At 37.2% G+C, this 20,284-nt stretch overlaps 1 protein-coding gene across 7 annotated transcripts in view; it reads right to left on the reverse strand.

The window, feature by feature from the left end:
- The window catches only part of RALGAPB (Ral GTPase activating protein non-catalytic subunit beta), an 86,784-nt gene that overhangs the window by 40,205 nt on the left and 26,295 nt on the right, over positions 1 to 20,284 (reverse strand). For 3 of the 7 annotated variants that reach the window (XM_019750217.3, XM_074317947.2, XM_074317948.2), the window contains 11 exons: positions 14,924 to 15,102; positions 13,741 to 13,889; positions 13,397 to 13,613; positions 11,143 to 11,178; positions 9,720 to 9,921; positions 6,795 to 6,962; positions 6,121 to 6,235; positions 5,596 to 5,743; positions 3,705 to 3,769; positions 2,359 to 2,488; positions 427 to 560 (listed from right to left, as the gene is read on the reverse strand). In XM_019750217.3, coding sequence (XP_019605776.3) covers positions 427 to 560; positions 2,359 to 2,488; positions 3,705 to 3,769; positions 5,596 to 5,743; positions 6,121 to 6,235; positions 6,795 to 6,962; positions 9,720 to 9,921; positions 11,143 to 11,178; positions 13,397 to 13,613; positions 13,741 to 13,889; positions 14,924 to 15,102 — 1,543 coding nt within the window. The remainder of the gene's footprint in view (positions 1 to 426; positions 561 to 2,358; positions 2,489 to 3,704; positions 3,770 to 5,595; positions 5,744 to 6,120; positions 6,236 to 6,794; positions 6,963 to 9,719; positions 9,922 to 11,142; positions 11,179 to 13,396; positions 13,614 to 13,740; positions 13,890 to 14,923; positions 15,103 to 20,284) is intronic. The other 4 variants (XM_019750220.3, XM_074317949.2, XM_019750223.3 and 1 more) reach the window with 3 other exon arrangements.

Genomic DNA, 20,284 nt, shown 5'->3' on the forward strand with positions numbered 1-20,284 from the left:
ATAATGGTTGTGAAAGAAATGAGAAAGAATAGCCAATTTTCACCTGTCTCTGATAATGGAAGATGGGAGAGGCACAGCCAGTCCCAAACAGCATGTTTTAGGATAATCACTCTTTATAAAAAGAGCCCCTTTTCTTCTTTTACCAAGCTTGTATTTGTTTATTCAAATTAGAAGATCCTATCATGGCGCAAAAAATGCCATGCTGAAAATTTAGGGCAATTATAAGCGAATACAAAATTTAAAAAAGGTGAAGTTCATTTCGTAAAATCTCACGTGGAGGCTCACTTTTGCACACTTAGAATATAAACTATGTTTGAGTATAACCAACACTGCAATACCCACACCAAGGGGTGGGGAAATACAGAAAAAAAAGAGCCATGGTAGAGGGCTCTGGGCTAAAATAAAGTACTGTCCCTTCCTTCTCACCTTTGCCAGGCCAGAGAGGAGCTCTAGAGCTGCCAGCGATATGCTCATGTCTTGCCGCCACTGGGAGTTGAGTCTTTGGGTGACGAGGTGAATGCTGCGAATCAGGAGCCCAGCAGCTGAATCTGTATTAAGAGCTAGGATATAACCCCAATGCCACATCCCACAGGGAGGGAAAACAACTAAGCGTTAGTAACGAAAGCATAGCATTCCACCAGGCACAGTCCACAGCAGCCACAGTGAGCACAACGGGCACCCACACAGTGCTACGCTCCCGCCCCAATGGCCTGCGCGGCAAGCCTGACTGAACAACAGTGCACAGGGCGTACACACGGGCCCAGAGCAGCTTCTAGTTCCCCGCTCGGGTACTTTGATACAGATATCCACCGGGACTTGGCCATTTCAGTATCATTCTTATGACAATGCCAATTTTAAAATTTCTAAATTAACTAAATAGTTACATTTTCAAAAACAAAAAAACAAACCAATGAAAGGCTATCAATTATTTCCCTGGAATTTTATGTGAGGGAAAGAATTCAAATCTTAGAATCTCCTCAGATGCTGGGAATTATTCTAAAGCATCTGTTCAAATTTTCAGGGTTTAAACCATCAAAAGTCACATGCACTGCCTTTTGAAACACATTTTAACATCTAACTCTCCAAGACTACTTTAACACTTCTAAAAAAATTAAATAACCAAGTCATTGTGTTTTTATTTGGCCTTCAATTTTACATTTAAAAGTAATGACTACTTAGCTAATAATAAATTAGGGCAAATTAAATTAAATTTATAAAAAAAAGCTTTAGGGACATTATACCTGTCGATCCTATCAGAAAGAGGGCAGTGACAACAGAAAAAGGAATGATCATTAAAGAGAGACATTCATGCGACACTAACACAAATCTGGGTTTCTTAGTAAAAAATATTTTACGACATTGCAAGCACAACTCACTAACACCAATCCAAAATGCTGCAACAAACAATAATCACTTCAAACACTTATATTAGAACACATACAATAATGCAAAAATTTCTTTAGTTTAAAAGTGTTTTAGAAAGCATGAATAAACTACCCAAAAACACAAATTTTCACCTATAGTATACTTAAATCCACGAACATAATGAGTAAGAAAACGAATGTAAATAACTTCTTTATAAATATTTAATATTCACATAATGACCTTATGTATCTGATATGCTCAAGGATACTTAAAGCAAACTTAAACCACAGAAACATGCCTGGACTCCTAGGCCCATGAAATCCCCAGATGATTAAAAAATTTAACTCACATCTAAGGATCTAGATTTCATTCCAATCTAGTTGGATTAACACTCACAGAGAGTACACTATTAGTATTTGTGTATAAAAACTAAGGGCATCCACAAACTCATAGACCCCGTAAAGTAACTTCCCAGGTTAAAGGACATCATGGAATAGGATGTCCTGCTGGCAAATGTCCCCTTACTCTTACTGAAAATTTGTGACTGAAAAACCTACCCTGATACAGTATGTAGGTTTTAAAAAGAAAGACAGATGGGTACCCATCTCATGCAGATCTAATTATTCACCCTCATCACACTGCAGTAACTGTACTGGCTGATTCTGCCATTAGATCCTGAGCAAGAGCCCACATCCTATTTGATGCTGTATTACCAGCACCTGGTACAGAATCCAGACCTGTTTCCTGACCACCCATTATAATCATTTATAAAATCTAATACTACCCAGAATCTAACTACTAAAAGAGCTAAATTCACAGATTTGTTTTCTTTTTCTTAATCTTTTAGACTAATAGCCTCTTTATTATACTTAAATACATTTAAAAAATCATGAACATTAAAATTGTGTTAAAAATGTTTTGCTTGTTTTGTATATCTGGGCATTAAAAGTTATTCTATAAATTTTGGATTTCAAAAGAACGAACATGGCTTACCATAATCTCTTAGGAGAGCTTGAGCAGGTCTTTCACTATCAGGAGTTGTGGGCTCTGTGCTTCCACCACTTGCTGAACTAATACCACTATTAGTGCGACTATGACTCTTCAGGTTATTTTCTCCACCACCCTAGTCAAATAAAAATGAATCAAATATTTCAGGGCTACATCCATAGTTTACAAGTACAGACAGAGGTCAATCATTAAAAGCCATGTTGATAAAATGGAATGTATCAACTAAATAGCACTATCTGAAACATAGATAAAAACTGACAAGGGATGAAAACTGCTGTACGTGGTGTTTTTGCATAGACACCATCTACTGAAGGGTATGAAGGGTCTGACAATTACGGGTGCCCATTCTGGGGTCTTCTTTGCTGTTTACAAAGGGCCAGCCTAGGACCATTTCCATCTTCACTAGACTTCACTAGCTAATGACTCTGGGTCTTTAAAGAAATACCCTAGTGCCTCCCAAGTAAAACTTCAGAACAGGAATACATTCTTAAAAAACACACACACAAATAAACAGTAACTCACAAATGTAGTTATATCATAGAACACAAATGATAAACTACTATGGTTAGTATAAAGATTAATTATTATATGTATAGGAGCTAAAATCTGAGATTTCCCTCATTTTCCCCCCATATAAACACAATTCATTACATCCAGATCAGCTGATTATAATTAGCCACCTCCTGGGACATAAGTATATTCCTTAATAATAATTTGATCACCCATCCTACATCTACCCAGCTCACTCCAGTATACTCCAGTAATTTTCTCACTCCCCCACCTCTACTTCAGGTAAAGGAATCACGTGATCTTGAATACAGAAGCAGGAGGCACTGGGAGTCTCTGGGAAGGTTTTTGATTTAGAATCATTGGTACTCTGGGAGGGAGCTTCAAACTTTGGCCTAGAGAAGCCTAGAAAGAGCTGATGAGACGACAACAGCAAACTCAGTGCTTGCTAACAGCCAGGACTAGATCTACTAGGGATGGAAGAAATTACGAGTAGGGGAATTTTTCTAGATTTTTCAAGCCAGTTCACCAGCACAGCAAAAGAAATAAGAGCTTTAAGTAGACACTACTCAGGAATAAAGACTGCATTTAGCTGGAATTTCTCTCATGCAGAATCTCTTAGGGACCTGATGCAGAGTTGATGAGGCACCGAAAGGTAAGACGCCTCAAAATATATTTTATAATAAGATCCTTTTGAATCAATAAGCTGAATTTATAAACAAATGCCTTTAAAAAAATCACAAGGACAGACATGTTGGAATATAATTTACATAAAATCAGAAGTTGACACTCTCTGACAGATTACATGTTGGTATGCTTCTTACCATCTCCATTTGGCAACCAATGGCTTCTAAAAGTGCTGAATCTTGAACAATATTTAACATTGCCCCTATAACAGCAAAAAAAAAAAAATGCATTTAAATACATGACAAGAATACTAAAACGGCTAAAATAACTCAATTAGCAAAGATAATAATATGATCTTAGCTGAGTATTCCTGAAATTTCCAAATAATTACTTATAAATCTGTTGATTGGTCAGAAGAGATACTCTTTAGAAATTCCCTAGTTCTGATCTTCCCCCAAAGTTTTAAAATCATATTTTTCTAAAATAAATTTAAAGGCCAAACTTGGTTTTATATAAAAACGTGACCATTATCAGATGTTATTTAATTGGTGTGAAAGACGAAATGTAAACATCTCAATTTTAAGAATACAAACTAAGAAAATTATAGAATACTTTAAAAAGCAGATACTGAATGTTTTTAAAAATAAAAACCACAGCTCTATCTTTCTGACCAAACTGCTTTTTAAGAATGATTGAGCCCACATGATTCAGGGTTTAACCATGGCTGGATATTCCACAGGCAAGCTGCATGTATTTATTACCAAGGAACTCACAGCCTTAGAAAGACTAGGACAGAAACATCTGACCAGCCTCGCACAGTGCTCATCTCAGTGGGGGAGAACTCTTGTCCACAGTGGATCAAGACAGGACAGACACAGCTTTGCCCATCTATGGCAAGAGTGACAACAGACTCTTCCTTGGAATGTACAAGGTTGCTCTTCAGAACATGGGTAAAGCAAAACTAAATTATCAACTGTAGAAATTATCTGATTTCAAGTGATACGTTTCTTGAATAACTTAAAACACTACAACTTAGAGGCTCTCTCAGATTGAGAATTAACCTTTGTTCCTTCAACTCCTTTCCAAAATGAAAGGATTTACTTTACTCTTCCCTATCGATTCCACCTTCTCACTCCATAACATACTATACTTCCTGAGCACCCACTCCAACCAACCACTACTGCCATCGCCAATTCTTTGGCTGTCATTTCCTCTTGGAATGGAATCCTAACCTCATTTCTGCCTATTCAAATCCTGCCCTGCAAAATCCAATTTAACTTCCACTTCCTCCTAAGAAGTCTTTCTTGCTGTTCTGGTTTCTTCTCTCTCAACACTCAAGACCTCCATATGCCATGCAATCAGCACTGCCTTCTGCTGTTATCTGCTTTGTGAGGGTACTCTAATCTCTGCAGTGAGACTTGCTCAAGGGTAAAAGCCATGCTACCCACTTCCAGAATACCTGTAACTAAGACCATGCCCTTGGCTTTGATGAAAAGACAGGAAGTACTGTAAAAGTCAGCCACAGTAATCAAGTTGAGAAGTTATGAGGGCTTAAAATATGGCAGTGGCCATAATGATGAAGAGCCATTTAAGACTGAGAATCAGTATGGTTAGGAAACAGTAAGGAAGAGGGAGGAAGCAGAGCAATAGCTACTCCCCAATTACCTCTTGGCAGGGTTCTGACATGGCTTCCAGAATTACACCCACCTCAAAATATTTTCACATGTATGTAATGGGCAGGGAGAAGAGGAAGAGGCAGAAGTAAGAAGGGAGGAAAGGAAAGAGAAGAAAGAGGAGGGGAAGAGATGGGAGGGTGGGGAGAGGAGAGAGAAAGGACAAGAGGGAAAGAGAAAAACGAACACAATAACACCAAGCGAAAATGACCTACAAGACCACTGTAATGCTTTCCTCCCCTCATCTCACCCCTTTAATTTTTTCACATATGAAAGCAAACAAATCCTGCCTCTCATTCAGAGTAAGCACAGACTTGTCAGGCTTAGGCTCCCATCACTGACCCCTGCCTCCTTAGCATGCCTGGAGTCAACAGAATCTTGGTTTTCACTTAGAAAACAATGTGTGAACACAAACCTAATATCATTTGAGTGTTGTTGGGGTCTGTTTCCGTTTGCAAGGCACCTATTAGTATATTCACAAGTCTCAGCTTCAGGGACAAAAAAGTTATTGGTTTATCATAAGAAGAGCTGTCATCATTACTAAACTTTCCTTCCAGGACCACCTACGGAAGAAACAAATAATATTTAACATTGACTGTGTGGTACGCTATGCCCATGGAGGAAATGCTACAGTGGACAGAGAGATCAGCCTCACATGCAAGGCTTTCAGTCTGACTATTATTAGCCACTGTGCTATGTCTGTCACTAACTCATACAACATATGTCATCAGGTGTCACTAGCCATTCACTACTTGAAATGGTAGGCCAAGGCATGCTGGCTGACTGTCAGAAGAAATACCACAAATCTACTTTGTAGATTCACTTGAAATAATGTGAAAAATGTTTTTAAAAGCTACTGCTCCATTTTAAAAATATAATTTGACTTGAATTAGCACACAAAACAGAATATAGAATATAAAAAACTTTAATAAAATATTACCTCAGATTTGACTGTGCCAAAGTGATGAGGGAGGGGCAACAAAGAAAGAAGGATATTAATGGAAGATCTTCTCAATTCTGTTGGATTTACATAGCTTTTGAATTTGGAGAGTTCTCTGCCAAAATAAAAAAATAAAAAATAGCTATTAGTATTTCTGCACTAAAGTATGTTTTTAGCGATTGCCAAATATACATTATGCCAAGTTTTCACAATACAAGCACTGGGTTTGGTTTCAGAAAGAATGCAATACATACTTTCCACTGAGTTTATACTCTGCAACTCATGTGCTTGTGTGTGTGTGTGTGTGTGTGAATCTCTGTTAAACTGTTATAGAATTAAACTAGAATCTGATTGATTGATCGATTTTAAACTGTTATAGAATTAAACTAGAATCTGACTGATTTTAAATGTAGGGCCTACTCTACAAAAATAAGACCTCTGGGCTGGGGTTGCTCTTGCCCCTCTAGAGGATTCAATATGCCCATGGACAAATCAGAACTGAAGGAGTTCACGGATGGGGGTGGGTCTGAATATTCTACAATCATTTAACGTGAGCTCAGTTCCCTTGCTATGAAAACAATAGGATAGGATAAATTAGAAAACTGGGGAGGAAGTACCCAAACAGACCAGGCCAAACCCGACAATTGAGACACTAGTACAGAATGACAGCTTACCTGTCAGGCAAAATGGTTTCAAGAGCTGAAATAAAGTAAGGAACCACAACATCAATCCCTTTCAAGTCACAGCAGAACAAAGGAGGGGAGTTTAGAATAACGCTGGCCAAGACAGGGTGGCACACATAATCATTTATCTGCAAACCTTGAATTAAAAGCATGTAAAATCTAGGAAAGCAAGAAAAACATTTTAAACAAACTGATCAATTGTTTTCATAATTATTAATATTTTCTACATAGTCACCTGAAAGGCTACATATTCCACTCCACTACTTCTACCCTTTAAAAGGTATATCTGGAGTTAGAACAATTCAGAATCAAATACTCTAAGAACCAAATTATCTTTCCTAATTAAAAGGGAAAAAAAGATTCAAGTCTATTATACTTTCTTGAAATTTTAAGCCTTGCAGCTCAAATTTATAGGTGCCTGCAAATGAAGCAACCAAAACAAAGCAAATGGCTGCAGTAATTATAAATAAAGTGGAGGAATTAAATTGAATTCCAATTCAGCAAAATTTTGCAGCATTTCACAATTCCTGAAAAAGTGTGTTGTATCTTTTTGCCCCAGACCCATTATTTTCGGAGGGACAATGAAAGAACCTCATTCAACTTTGCATTCATCATGATATGAAGGTAACTCTGCATTAGACTCCTTTTAAGAATATACCTAAAGTATACCTTACATTTAGTATACCTTACTTTTAACCTCTCCTCTAATCCCCAATCAAGTAAGCATTCAATCTTCCATCATTCGAGAACAACTATTAATATACTGGTATACTCTTTTTTAAGGCACTTTTTTCGTCTCTGCAACTCTTCTGAAACAAATTCATCTCCTGGTCATTGCTCAACCCATTTTAATCCATCTTTTCTCCCCAGACCTAAACTAAAACCATGTTAGCAAATAACCAAAGGCCTCTCAACTGCTAAACCCAGAAGACACCTCTAAGTCTTAACTTATGCTGCCTTTTTAAAGCATTCAAATCTCTGATTACTCCCTTCTCTCCTTATTCTTCTTTGACCTCTCTGGCTAGTTCCTTGAATAGTCCTTCTTACGCCACCCCCCTTCCTAATATTGGTGTTCCTCAGACTGCCAACCTCAGTTCTCTAAGCTATTTCCTCCACTAGCCTAGTTTTAAACACTACTTAAGTCACTGAATACAATCAAATCAGTCTCTAGCCCATAACTCTCACCTGAGCTCCAGATCTATTAGCCTAAAGCATATTGGATACCTGAGGACCAGACATGATTACTGATGTACTCCAGTAATCCCTGTGCACAGTGGCATAAATACTTACTGATACGTACTCCACGGGCACTCAAATTCAGTAAGTTCAAAACTAAGCTCATCACTGGCCCCCTCACAAATTTGCTATTTTGTTTGGTCATCCTACCACCCGTCCAGTCTCAGGGATCAGACAGAAAGCTCACGGTCACAGCCTTCTTCCCTAATGCTGGTGATACCATCTGGGGTTATCTCCCCAACCAGTAGTTTCCCTCCTGAGAAATGTACCCCTGCACACACAGGGGTGCCAGCATCCCATGGGACCACCTTCACAGCCATAGCTGACTAGACCAGAGGTAGACACCTGATTAATCAGATTCCCCTTCTCAGGAATCTGAAATTAGGACTCAGGGATGCTAACGTCACCTAGACCAAGGCCATGAAAACTAGGAACTTAGAAGCATACTGCAATATAAGAAAATGAAGCAGTTCTAGAACACCATGAAGACAGAGAAGCAGGAAAAAGGAAAGTTGTTTTGGTCCTTAAACACTTTCTAGTACCTGGTTCCTCCCCTTCATGAGGCCCTGCTGCACGTCCAGGCCTCAGAATGTATTAACTAGTACTAGTTTCTCATAACTCATTTCCGTTTTGCTTAAGTCACATTAAGAGGGTTTTCTGTTAAAGTCAAGAGCCTATTAAAATACCCGATTAGTTCCCTGCATGTACAATTCTATTTCATATCTATATGCTTCTGCATTTTGTTCCCTCTGATAGTTTACTCCTCTCCTGAGAACCTAGCAGGTACACAGACACCTGAATGCTCCTGTTGATAGTAACATGACTCCAGCAGCTGTGAATGGTCAGTTGAGGAGGGCAAACAGTCAACGAAAATAGGAAGCTATTACAAGTTAATTTCAGGAAACAATAAAAGGCCCAAAGTGTCATAGTGGGGAGAGAGTAGAGAGATTAGAAAGAGGGTTAAGTAGGAGAAAGGCGGAAGTTGGATGACCAACTCAAGATACAGAGCGCGAGGAGTAGAGTCTAAAATGACTCCTAGTTTCTGCGACGAACAACGGAATTGACGGCAGAGCCATTAACAAAGATTGGTTGAGGTCACAGATTTCGATAAAATGACCCTAACTGACTTGCTAACATAGTCTAAATACTACCCATCCTTTGTAAACCCAGCACAATCATCCAATCCTCTGTAACTCTTTCCTGAACCCCCAGGCTACATGTACGCTGCTTCTTCCTCTGAGTGCCCATAGCACTTATCTGTGCCAACTTCATATTACTATTGGATCATTGTTACTTGTGTGCATGACTTTACTCACTCAAGAAAATAAGCGCTTTAGAGGTGAGATTTACAGCTAACATTTCTGGACCATTTACAGTGTCTAATGCTGTGCTAAAAATTTATTTAAAAATTAGGGTGGTCCTTCCAAATCTCTTTATAATTAACAAAAGTCAAACAGAACAAATAATACTTCTAAAATAAAAAGGGTTTTAGGGATCTTTACCAAATCTAATAAGGCAGATAAAATGGAAGAATTAAAGCAAAAATTTCAATTACTTACAGACATTTGCAGGTTATTTCAAATAACATTTACTTATCAATTCTGCCTACCAAGCCATGCTACAATAGTTTCACTACCCCAACTATATAAATGGAAAAATAAACAAAAAAAATTCTAAGACCTGGATAAATAAGCTGGCAGAATCTCTTCTCCAGTCTTCTTGCTACAAAAAATCCTACACAGTGTCCCACAAGCCTCAGCTCTTCCTGCTTCATAGTTATCAGGAAATTCACTTGCATCAAACATAGGATTGGAAACCATGGTGTCTGTGGACATTTGTGACCCTTTCCGTCGAAATTCCATGCTAGCTTGTGTTGTAATGGCTGGGGAGAGAAAAGGAGGGTTTTATTATATTTGTCAATATGCAAATAGGCTCATGGGACCCTGGACACAAAGATCAAATGTTGGTGTCATTAAATAGCTATGTGAATAGAATCCAATAATGCTTTTGTTTAGCAACTACGTCTTAATTTTTTTTAAAAAAAGGGCTCTCTGAAGTCTTCTTTGAAAATGGGTAATTTAATTTACAGTGGTATTATCAGTTTAACAAATTCTACAAGAAATAGTTTCCAACTGAATTTTTGATCAGCAGAGTACATTTGTATATATCTGTGTATATACAGATATATAACACATAATTTGGCTTTTCTATTATTTATTCTGTTTTTAACTTCCCCTATAGAACAATGCTTAAACATTAAGAAATACAGCTACTGCAATTTACACATTACCCCAGAGGGACATCATAATTGAATGGGCAATACCATGCCAGTTTGTGTACTTTAGGGAGAGGGCAAATTAAGGATGACAAAATGGGTAGGAAGAGAGAGCATTCCCATTTCCCACCCAACTTCGAAACACACACCAAAGAATCGTCCAACCAAGCAAAATGAGAATGAATTTTAACAACCACAGACAGCAGCTAACTTGAGGTTGATAAATCAGAAAATTGGATCAGTAATAAAGATTATCATGGTCATTCATTGTCACTGAAACAGAAGCCCTTCGAAAGTTGCCTTTATTTTTAACAAAAGATTTCACAATGCATTGAAAATCACTCTGAAATCTTTTATCACTCCACACAAAATGTTTAAATTATTTTGTAATAATAGATTTAATGGAATGCAGAGTCAAGCATAAATCTTTATGCAACTTCCCATGAGCCATTTTTAGTCCTGAATAAGCTTTCCAGCAATAATACATTTGAAAAACACTACATGCAGAATGCATACAAATCAAACACTAAATCTGTATAAAAATAAGCTTAAAGCTTAAAAAAAAAAAAAAAAAAAAAGCCAAAACACAGTTAGTGCAAAATCCTAGAATTTATGACATGACCAGACTAGTATACAGAAATAATGGGACTGATTCAGGCAGATTAATTTGCTTTTGCCAACAATCTTCCCCATTCAAAACACAGAAAAGTATTTTTCTTCCCAAGTGCAAAAACTACAAGAGACAATGACAATCAAATTTTTTAATGGAATTATGAAAAAAATAAAAACATGACTGCAATTAAGGAGAAGCTTCTGGTTCCTACTTACAAGATTTATAAGAAAGAAGAATTTGGATAAAAGATGCTGCAAGATAATAGAAATAAATGGAAACAAATCAAAGGACAGCAGTAATTATAAAATACTTTAAAGATGGTGAAATTTTACAATAAGTTAAGAAGCTCTTTAGCTTTTTAAAAGTTAGATTAAAAGCTTTATGATACCACAAGCTAGTTCAAAAACATAGAAAATTGTGCATTCAGATCCAAAATTATAATTTTTGTACCATGCAAAAAAATGAACAAAGAAAATTATACAACTACAAAAGAATTGAGGTTTTGAACTGCCCATTACGTGCATTAAAATTTTAATTCATTAACCCTTCCCAGCTCAATGTGACTTTTACAAAGCATGGTGTACTGTTAAGTAAATCTAAAGCTAACCAGTTCACAGAAGCAAATATTTTAAGTTAAGAGGTGAACAACATGGCAGAATTCCTTGATGACAGCCAGTACTTAGAAAACAGACTAACAATGTTAGTATTCCCAAATCTCCCACCACCCCCAAGACCTCGAGTGGCACCCAACAGCACTCTAACCATTCAACTATCTGGACACCTCCTAGCTCCTGGATAATGTAACAGCCTTTCTCATCTCTGAACGCAAGGCAGGGAAGAGGAGCTTCTATTCTTTCCCCATGAAGGAAAATTGTAAGAGTTAAAAAATAAGAATGTGTTGCCCACATACGATTTGAACTCTGGCTTCTATCTTTTGGCACAAGAGGATGAGCAAAGCTGTTACAAACTCCCTCAAGAGTGAGGAGATCTGTAAGTTCCCTTTAAGCAAGCCCATCGAGGCAGCAGGTGGAGCCATTCTTGATTCAGGGATTTTAGTGTCAACAGCTTGATACCCAGAAGTTACATGGTAAGAATTGCATCTTAATAAAAAATAAAAATATGACTGACTCATTCTAGAAAATACAACACAAATTAATACAAACATGGTTCAGAAAACTCAAAATATAAAGCACATGAACATAAGAAAATATAAGCCAAAAATGGTTTTTAAAAGTTTTCATTTAGTCATCATAAGTACATTTACTTATCCATAAGTAAGCACCACTTTCAAACTTGTAAATAAAATATGGAAATGATAGAATATAGTGTCTGAATCTGAACAAAATAAAGAAATCCCTAAACTCAACCACACAATCTCAAATTGTATTCCTGAAAATGTCTTTATATTCACAACTTTTAAAAATTATTTATAAGATTTGAAAACACATCCTAAATAATTGTATGTGTATAACGCTAACACACATAGACCTCAGTTCTGAGATGATACGTAATACATAAGAATGCCTTTCTGAAAGAAAGCAGAGACTCTTATGGCCATTGGTTTTATCCTTGGAATTAACATTCTCCCTAGGGATGCATAAACTAATGCCATTAGGCATCCTTTTACCTCAAGCTATTTCTAACCCCAGTGGAAAAGTGCTTTCTTACCAAACAACCAACACACTCGTTAATGCATACAGCACAGTGCCTGGCAATAAGTGCCAACCATTATTATTATTCAGCTCTAATACATGTCATAAATATTCAGTCCATTCTGCACTACCCCACCCTCCATACTGCACCCTATGCCACTACTTCCTAGTAAAATGTTAAGACGACAAAAAATGAATCAGGTTTTACTTAGACAGTGTTTCATTTCTGTAATAAAATCTAAATGAAGATATCAGGGTTGCACTATGAATTCTCCACCAGTCTTATTTAATTTCAGAACAAATTGTATTTTTGAAAGTGTACCCCTGAAATAAAGTTCTCTAAACTAAAACCAGAGACATTAGAGTCTTTTGTGAGGCAGACATTTTCTGATATTTGTATGTACTAATGAGTGAGTGGTTGTCAAAATCTAAGAAAACACTTCTTGTGAATAAATTTCTGGTCAAAATCTTTAATTCTTTATATTAATATTATTATCCTGGCTGACATGAAGGGAACTTCCAGGTCACCTACTGAAAGGAATTTGATTAAAAAAAAAAAATGGCTAACCTAAAGTGTGTCTAATAAAACCAGACAAAAGCCAAACCTCGTAGAACAAACATAAAAAGGAAAAAAGGACAGGTAGGAAAACTTCCAAAATTCTGTTACTTCAGCTGGAAGGGGTTAAGCACAAAGACACTGGTTGGTCAGACACAGAGAGCTTTTGAAGATACATATTAATCTTGCAGGTAGGAAAGGTTAAAAAGAAAAAAACAGAAAAGAAAAAAAATGATAGCATATTTCTTGAGCAATATTTACCAGTCATGCTGCTGTCTCTGTTTATCCCATTATGAAGTTTACAGTGAACAAATGCTGCATCAAATAACCATGATCCAAAGAGATTCAAGATGCTGTTAACCTTTGGTCTCCGAGGGGCAGGCAGTGGCCGGGGTTCTGTACTAGTCTGATTTGGACTTGACAGAGGAGAAGTGGAGGATGTCTGGTGCTGAACTTTCGAGGCATGAGCAGTACTAACCTATGAGAACACAAGAATATACTCACACTCATGAGCAGTTTGAGAAAGCAGCAGGACTTTTTTTAAAAAGATGGCAGATTAAAAGGGCAACTTTCTACAGAAGAACAATGGTGATGGAAACTCTTACTGTGCTTGTCTTCATGGTGGCCTTATTCACCGTAACAGCCCGGTGCCTCCGGTTATGTGGTGGGGTGGTATTGACAGCAGTGCTTTGAGGCATACTTAATCTGTTCACGGGTGTTGGAGGAGCACTGTCTGATCGGGGTCTAGAAATGCCTTAAAAAAAAAGACAGAGTTATTCTTCGTAGTTCAAAACAGGTAGTCAAAAAATCTTCCTCAAGCAATACCAGGGAAGGCTTGGGACAGACTACAGCAGACACTGTTAGTGGCCTCCCAATAGCCGTTCGCCCATTCTTCCTGAGTTACAGAACACAAATTTTAGTTGGACATGGCTACCTAGAATAAACCACTACATTTTCAAGACTCCCTTACAGCCAGTGTGGCCATGTTCTGACCACAAAGAAGTGGGTGATTGTTGGGTGGGTCTTTCCTCTTAAGGAGTTAAGAGGACCAATCAAGTATAGACTCTCCTTCCTTCCTAATTGCTAAACAGGATAGTTGGAACGCATTCAACCATCACGGCTCATGAGACGGTACACAAAGATGAAGAGTCACAAGATGGAAGAGCCTTGGGTCCCTGACAATAAGGGAACTGCTGTAACAGCCCTGTACTGCCTAACCCTGGGCTTAACTCATGTGAAAATAAACTATCTTGCTTATTAAACCACCGGTATTTTTGGTTGTTATATGCAGCCAAACTTAAGTTGAACTAATATATTATCTACATAATATATTAAGAAATACATATAACAAATGTTTTAGAAAATGATACATAGTAAATATCATTCTTTCAACAGGTAAAAAATATCTGACTTTTTATAGTCCTAAAATGTGAAAAACAGTTTAAAACAGAGGTTCACAAAAGGTATATAATTTGCCTCCTAATGTTACACAAAAGAATGATATCTAATACATTTTAATTTGTATTTTCTTGGATTACTAGTAAGAATGAACACTTTTCTCTTTTGCAAATCTTTTTACTCATATCCTTTGTCCATTTAGCTACCAGGTCTTATTCTTTTTCTTAGCATTGTTTAATCTGTTTCTATAGAGACAACAAAAACCCTCTAGTTTCCTAGTTTGTTATTTGTAATCAAATCTTTGGGCTTTCCATAATACTCTCTAAAACCAGACTCTAGAGTTATCTACATGTAGCTCTTTAAACATCTAACAAAACACACAAAAATCACCTAAGAATGCATCCACCAGACAGCTGATTCCACGCATGGCACGAAAAAATATTTGAGGCAGATGTTTAAGGCAGGGATACTGATTCAATTCTTGCGGCATTCCGCTCACATTCAAGAACTGTTCCTGAAATTTGGGAGTAGAGCTTATAATGGCTGGGTTACTCAAATCCACGGGATTACTATCAAGAGAGAGAGAAGAATTAATTACACATTTAGAAGTTTCTTTAGCAATAAACTGCATGCAATCTAATCTAAGAACAGGGCTGTTTGTGCCTATTTAATTCAGAGAGGAGACTAATCTGTATTTAACAGGCGAGGGACTCAATCATCAACACTTCTTTCCAGAAGATCTGCACTGTGTTTACATAAACTTACTCTGCCTATTCAGAGAATGAGAATCAAAATAACACTAGAAACTTTTAATTTTTTAAGAGTACACATAGATGTTTTTCTAATGTTCTTATTTTCTAATAAGCAATGGAATAAAAACTGTAAGTCAATCAATAAGAACTCCAAGGAGAAAATTTTGCTATAATATTAGCATATCCAATTTTTAAAAAACTAATTGAAAATTGGAATTACTAAAGCCATACATTTCAAAACAACATATTTGGACTTGAGTTATATTTTATGTATAAGTAATTTTAAATATTTCCACTAAAAAATAGATTTAGATTTCCACTCAAAATGGTCTGCTTTGCTGTCCATTAAATAGCCAACTCAAAGTAATAACCTATAGCCAGCACCTGGAAAAAATTTCCACTAGTTACGAGGTCAAAAGAACTAGGCTGAGAAATACAAATCAGTGGTTTATAGATGCTCTGCCCTTTGAAACCTCTCTTTCCATCCACTCAAACCCTTAAATGCAAGTGGGAGCAGGGGAGCATATATATACATGTATAGAAATGGACATCTAGTATTAGCACACTGTATCCATATGACTAGTTCATGTGGGGTAGAGGAGCTATGAAGTCTAGGAGCAGTGCCAAAAGGCTTACACCAGCTTCTCCAGATGTAAAACTGAAACGATTTTATTGGCACTCAAATTCGGAGAACAGATTCAAAAAAATAAAATTTGAATGAAAATGGGTAACAAAGGACTTAGGTCAGATCATAGAAACTACATCCCTGCAGCTCCCAATGCCCTGTCTATCTGACACATGTGGAAAGCCTGTTAAAAATCCAGATTTGACCTAGATTTACTGAAATAGAACCTCCAGGTGGGGCGTGAATGGCAGGTGGCCATGCACAAAGAAGTCCAAGGACAACCATTTGAGAAAGGTAGTATTCTAATCAAGAGAAACATTTTCCCCCCCTAAAGATATAAAGCATTACCATACGAGACAAAATTTGGGTGTCTATCTCCCCATCATATTCAGCCCTCTTCCCAGGAAATTTGCCAGTGACCATGGTAGCCCTTTCTGAATAACCGTCATGGACCTGCCTCCCACCCAGCCACAGCTCATTTAACCAAAACGGTAACACTGTCCAAAAGGTATCTATCCAGACGCTTGCTAGAGACCTACAACTGATGTAGCCTAACTAACAACATTTAATCCAATTTATCCAGTTTGAGAATGTGAGCAAAGGGAAAGCCCTGGTGCTAAAATGGCTAGAGCTGTTAAGTCAGAAAGCTGTTTACACCACTGGGCAGTTGTCATGGGGCTGCATGTATCCCAAAGGCAGGAAGAAACAGGAACTCAGGGAAGCCTGCCAGAGAAAGAGAAGTGTGTATGAACAAGAAAAGCAAAAAAGCCAGGAAAGAAAGATGACAGAGTGGCTTGTCCCAAGGCTGCTTTGATCCCTCCCCACCTTGAGTACTGGACGTTCACTTAGAGTCCAATGAGACCTCTCTATCATCTTTTCCCCTTGCAATTGTTTAAGTAGGTTCCCATTCTTTATATCTGAAAGAAGCTTGACTATAAATAATAAAATCTTTCAGCTCAAGAAGATAAAGCCTGAAAAGATCAATTAACAGTGAAGAAAAGGGAAAAGATTATCCAAGAACTACCTCTAAAAAAGATTTCAGGACTAGAGTTTTACTGGCGATGTATTTCAAATTCTTAAGGAACATACAACTTTCATGCAACACAGCACAGAAAAAGATAGGACATTTCTTATTCTTTTCTTTAAGTTACCGACACATATATTAGTCAAAAGATATAACTAGAGACAATTTGGGGAAAAAAATTATTAAAAGAACATTCCATACATAACCAAGTATAACTTTTCTCTCAGGAATGAAATGTGATTCAATATTGAAATAAATATATCACGTCCTTAGGTAAAAAAGAAAAAACATTTAATTGCTTAAATGGATCCCAAAATATGATTTGAATAAAATTCAGTACTATTCCTGATTTTATTTATATTTAATTTTTTTAATTGCTTAGGAAACCAGGAACATAAAAAAAGAATAACTAATATCAACAGCCAACATCCCACTCAAAATTTCATGTAGATGCATTCCAATGAAAAGCAGAACAAAAGATGTCAAAACAGTGTCATTTTAATTCAGTGGTGTTCTAGAAGTTTTGACTAATGCTGTAAAATAATATACAAAAATAATTATTATAACAATAGTGGCAACTTTTCAAGCACCCATCAGACACTAAACATTGTACTGTTTCATATGATTTTTCTTCAATTCTTATAACAAGATGGATACTATTACAGTTGACCCTTGAACAATGTAGGGGTTAGGGGAACCGAACCCCACACAGTCAAAAATCCATGCATAATTTTTGAGTCCCCAAAAACTTAACTAATAGCCTATTATTGACTAGAAGCCTTACCGATGTCATAAACTGCTGATTAACACATATTCTGCATGTTACATGTATTACATTCCTACAATAAAGTAAGCTAAAGAAAACGTTATTAAGAAAATCCTATGGGGCCAGCCTGGTAGCTCAGGTGGTTGGAGCACCGTGCTCCTAACGCCGCCGAGGACACCGGTTCGATTCCCACAGGGGCCAGTGAGCTGCGCCCTCTACAGCTAAGATTGTGAACAACAGCTCTCCCTGGAGCTGGCCTGCCATGAGCAGCCAGAGGTTGGCACTGGCTGCTGTGTGCTGCTGAGGGCTATCGTGTGCTGCTGAGGGCTATCGTGTGCTGCCAGAAGCGGCGGGTGACTGGCAGCTGGCGAGTGAGCTGCTGTGAGCCGCCCACCAACCGGCAATTGACTGCCTCTGCTGCGGGAGTGCAAGGCTCATAATACCAGCATGGGCTAGGGAGCTGTGCCCTATACAACTGGCTGAGAAACATCGGCTTGAACCGGAGTTGGGGGGAGGCGGAAGAAGGGGAATAAATAAATAAATAAATAAATAAATAAAATAAAATAAAACAAAACAAAATCAACAACGGTCAAGGGAAATTTTTTTTTTTTAAAAAAGAAAATCCTATAAATGAGAAAATATATTTATAGTATTTATTGAAAAAAAATCTGCCTATAAGTGGATCCGCACAGTTCAAACCCATGTTGTTCATGGATCAACTGTATTGTCTCCATTTTATAAATTAAAAAGAGACTGAGACTCAGAGAGACTATTTGCTTGCTCAAGTTCATAAAGAAAAAAATAGAACTTGAACTCATGTACAGCTCTTACTGCAACTAAAGCACTTTTAAGACTGAAGCATGAATTACTAGAAAGGAGACACTTCTTATTTGCAGATAAGTATCCATAATGCCTAGAGCTCTTTTAAGTGTCCAAAAATAATACACAAAAACAAAATACAACATTTTCTTTACAGCAGTGATAGCCACTTATAAGATTTAATCGCAGAAAAAATTAGCCTTTCACAACATCAGCAGTAAATACTAGGAATAAAGAGCATAATAAATATGCAGATTTGTGTGAAGAAAATTACAAAACACTTCTATAAGCTATTTAAGATTCTAAAAAAGAAAAACACCCCCTCTTAGAAAGACTCACTATATTAAGGTATCAACTTTCCCTAAATATAAAGACAAGGCAGGCGTAATACAATTCTCGTCTTTGGCAGTCTGGCTAACTGTTCACTAGTTTTTCTTTTCCTCCTACTTCTCTTGCAATTAAGTGTGGCATGCGTATGACTACTGGCCAATGGAATATGCGTAGCAGTCATTTACATCACTTCAAGGCCTGGTTCATAAAAGCCTTCCACATAATTTCCGCTGCTCTCTCTCCCATCTGCTAGCCAGAAACAGAGGCTCCAGCTTACAAAGCTGAGGCCCTAGTAATACAGCCACATGCTGAAGATGGCAGAACCTCTGCCACGCTGGGTCCCTGAATGACTGAGTAAGCAGAGCCACTCCCTACCTGACTTGATGAAACTTACATTGTACTAAACCACTAAGATTTTCTGGTGCATCTACCAATGCAGAACGTGTTCCTTACCTTAATCAATACACAATCCAAACCCAAAAATGTTTTGTGGGTTTTTTTATTACTTGTGTTTTATAACTTTATCTGGAATGTTAAACAGGCAAAGAAGAGATTAAAAAAAAATTCTAAGAAATGGAAAAAGGGAAAAGACTGTAACTACTATAACGTTAAAATAATTAAAAGTGAACTTGTACAAAAATGAAGCGATTAATGGAATAATATATGACCCAAAGACAAAACCTGGTATATAAAAAGGAACTTAAAGTTACAAAGGAAACAAAGAAGAAATCATAGGTTAATCTATCTGATCAAAGAACACAGACTTTCTAATCTTAAAGGAAACAGAAAATGATCACAGAAAATAGATTTTAAAAATAAACTGAAATCACTGAAAGATGAAAAACACAAATTACAAACTGAAAAAAAAAAGACAGAAAATGGTTAACATCCTTAATTTATAAAATGGTCATACAGAGTAATTTAGAATCACCAGCACAAAAATAGAAAAATGAAGCTAGTCAAACCAGAAAGAGAAAATATGCAAGGAAAACATTTAAGAAGCAAGAGACTACATGACAGAACAAAAGTTCCAGAGCCCAAGGATGGGCCTATTAGAGAGAAAGGCAGGAAGTGATGAAACTGAATTGAATAGAATTACTATAAAGAACAAAATAGCAAGAAGTAGCAATCTATCTCTCTGTGAAATTTTACAGTGTATCCCTCAGTGAAATATTAAACAATAAGACTACTAAAGAAGCCCTGAGAGCCAGACTGACCAGTCAGGGATGGTCACAAAGAATGTGACAGTTCCCACAGAATGTGACAAAGTCCTGAGAGACATATCATCCAGGCTGCAGCAACAGGCAAGAGAACAAATGCTAAATCTACCACAGGGAATAAGCTTCCAGAGAGCACAGACCAAGAGCAGCTGAGCATAGCCAGACAGTATTGCAATAGGGAGAACAGGAGACACATTATGTAGATATGTGTGTTG

This window comes from Rhinolophus sinicus, chromosome 13, assembly GCF_057876585.1.
Source record: "Rhinolophus sinicus isolate RSI-liver-muscle chromosome 13, RSI-T2T, whole genome shotgun sequence".
In the NCBI taxonomy this organism is placed as follows: Eukaryota; Metazoa; Chordata; class Mammalia; order Chiroptera; family Rhinolophidae; genus Rhinolophus; species Rhinolophus sinicus.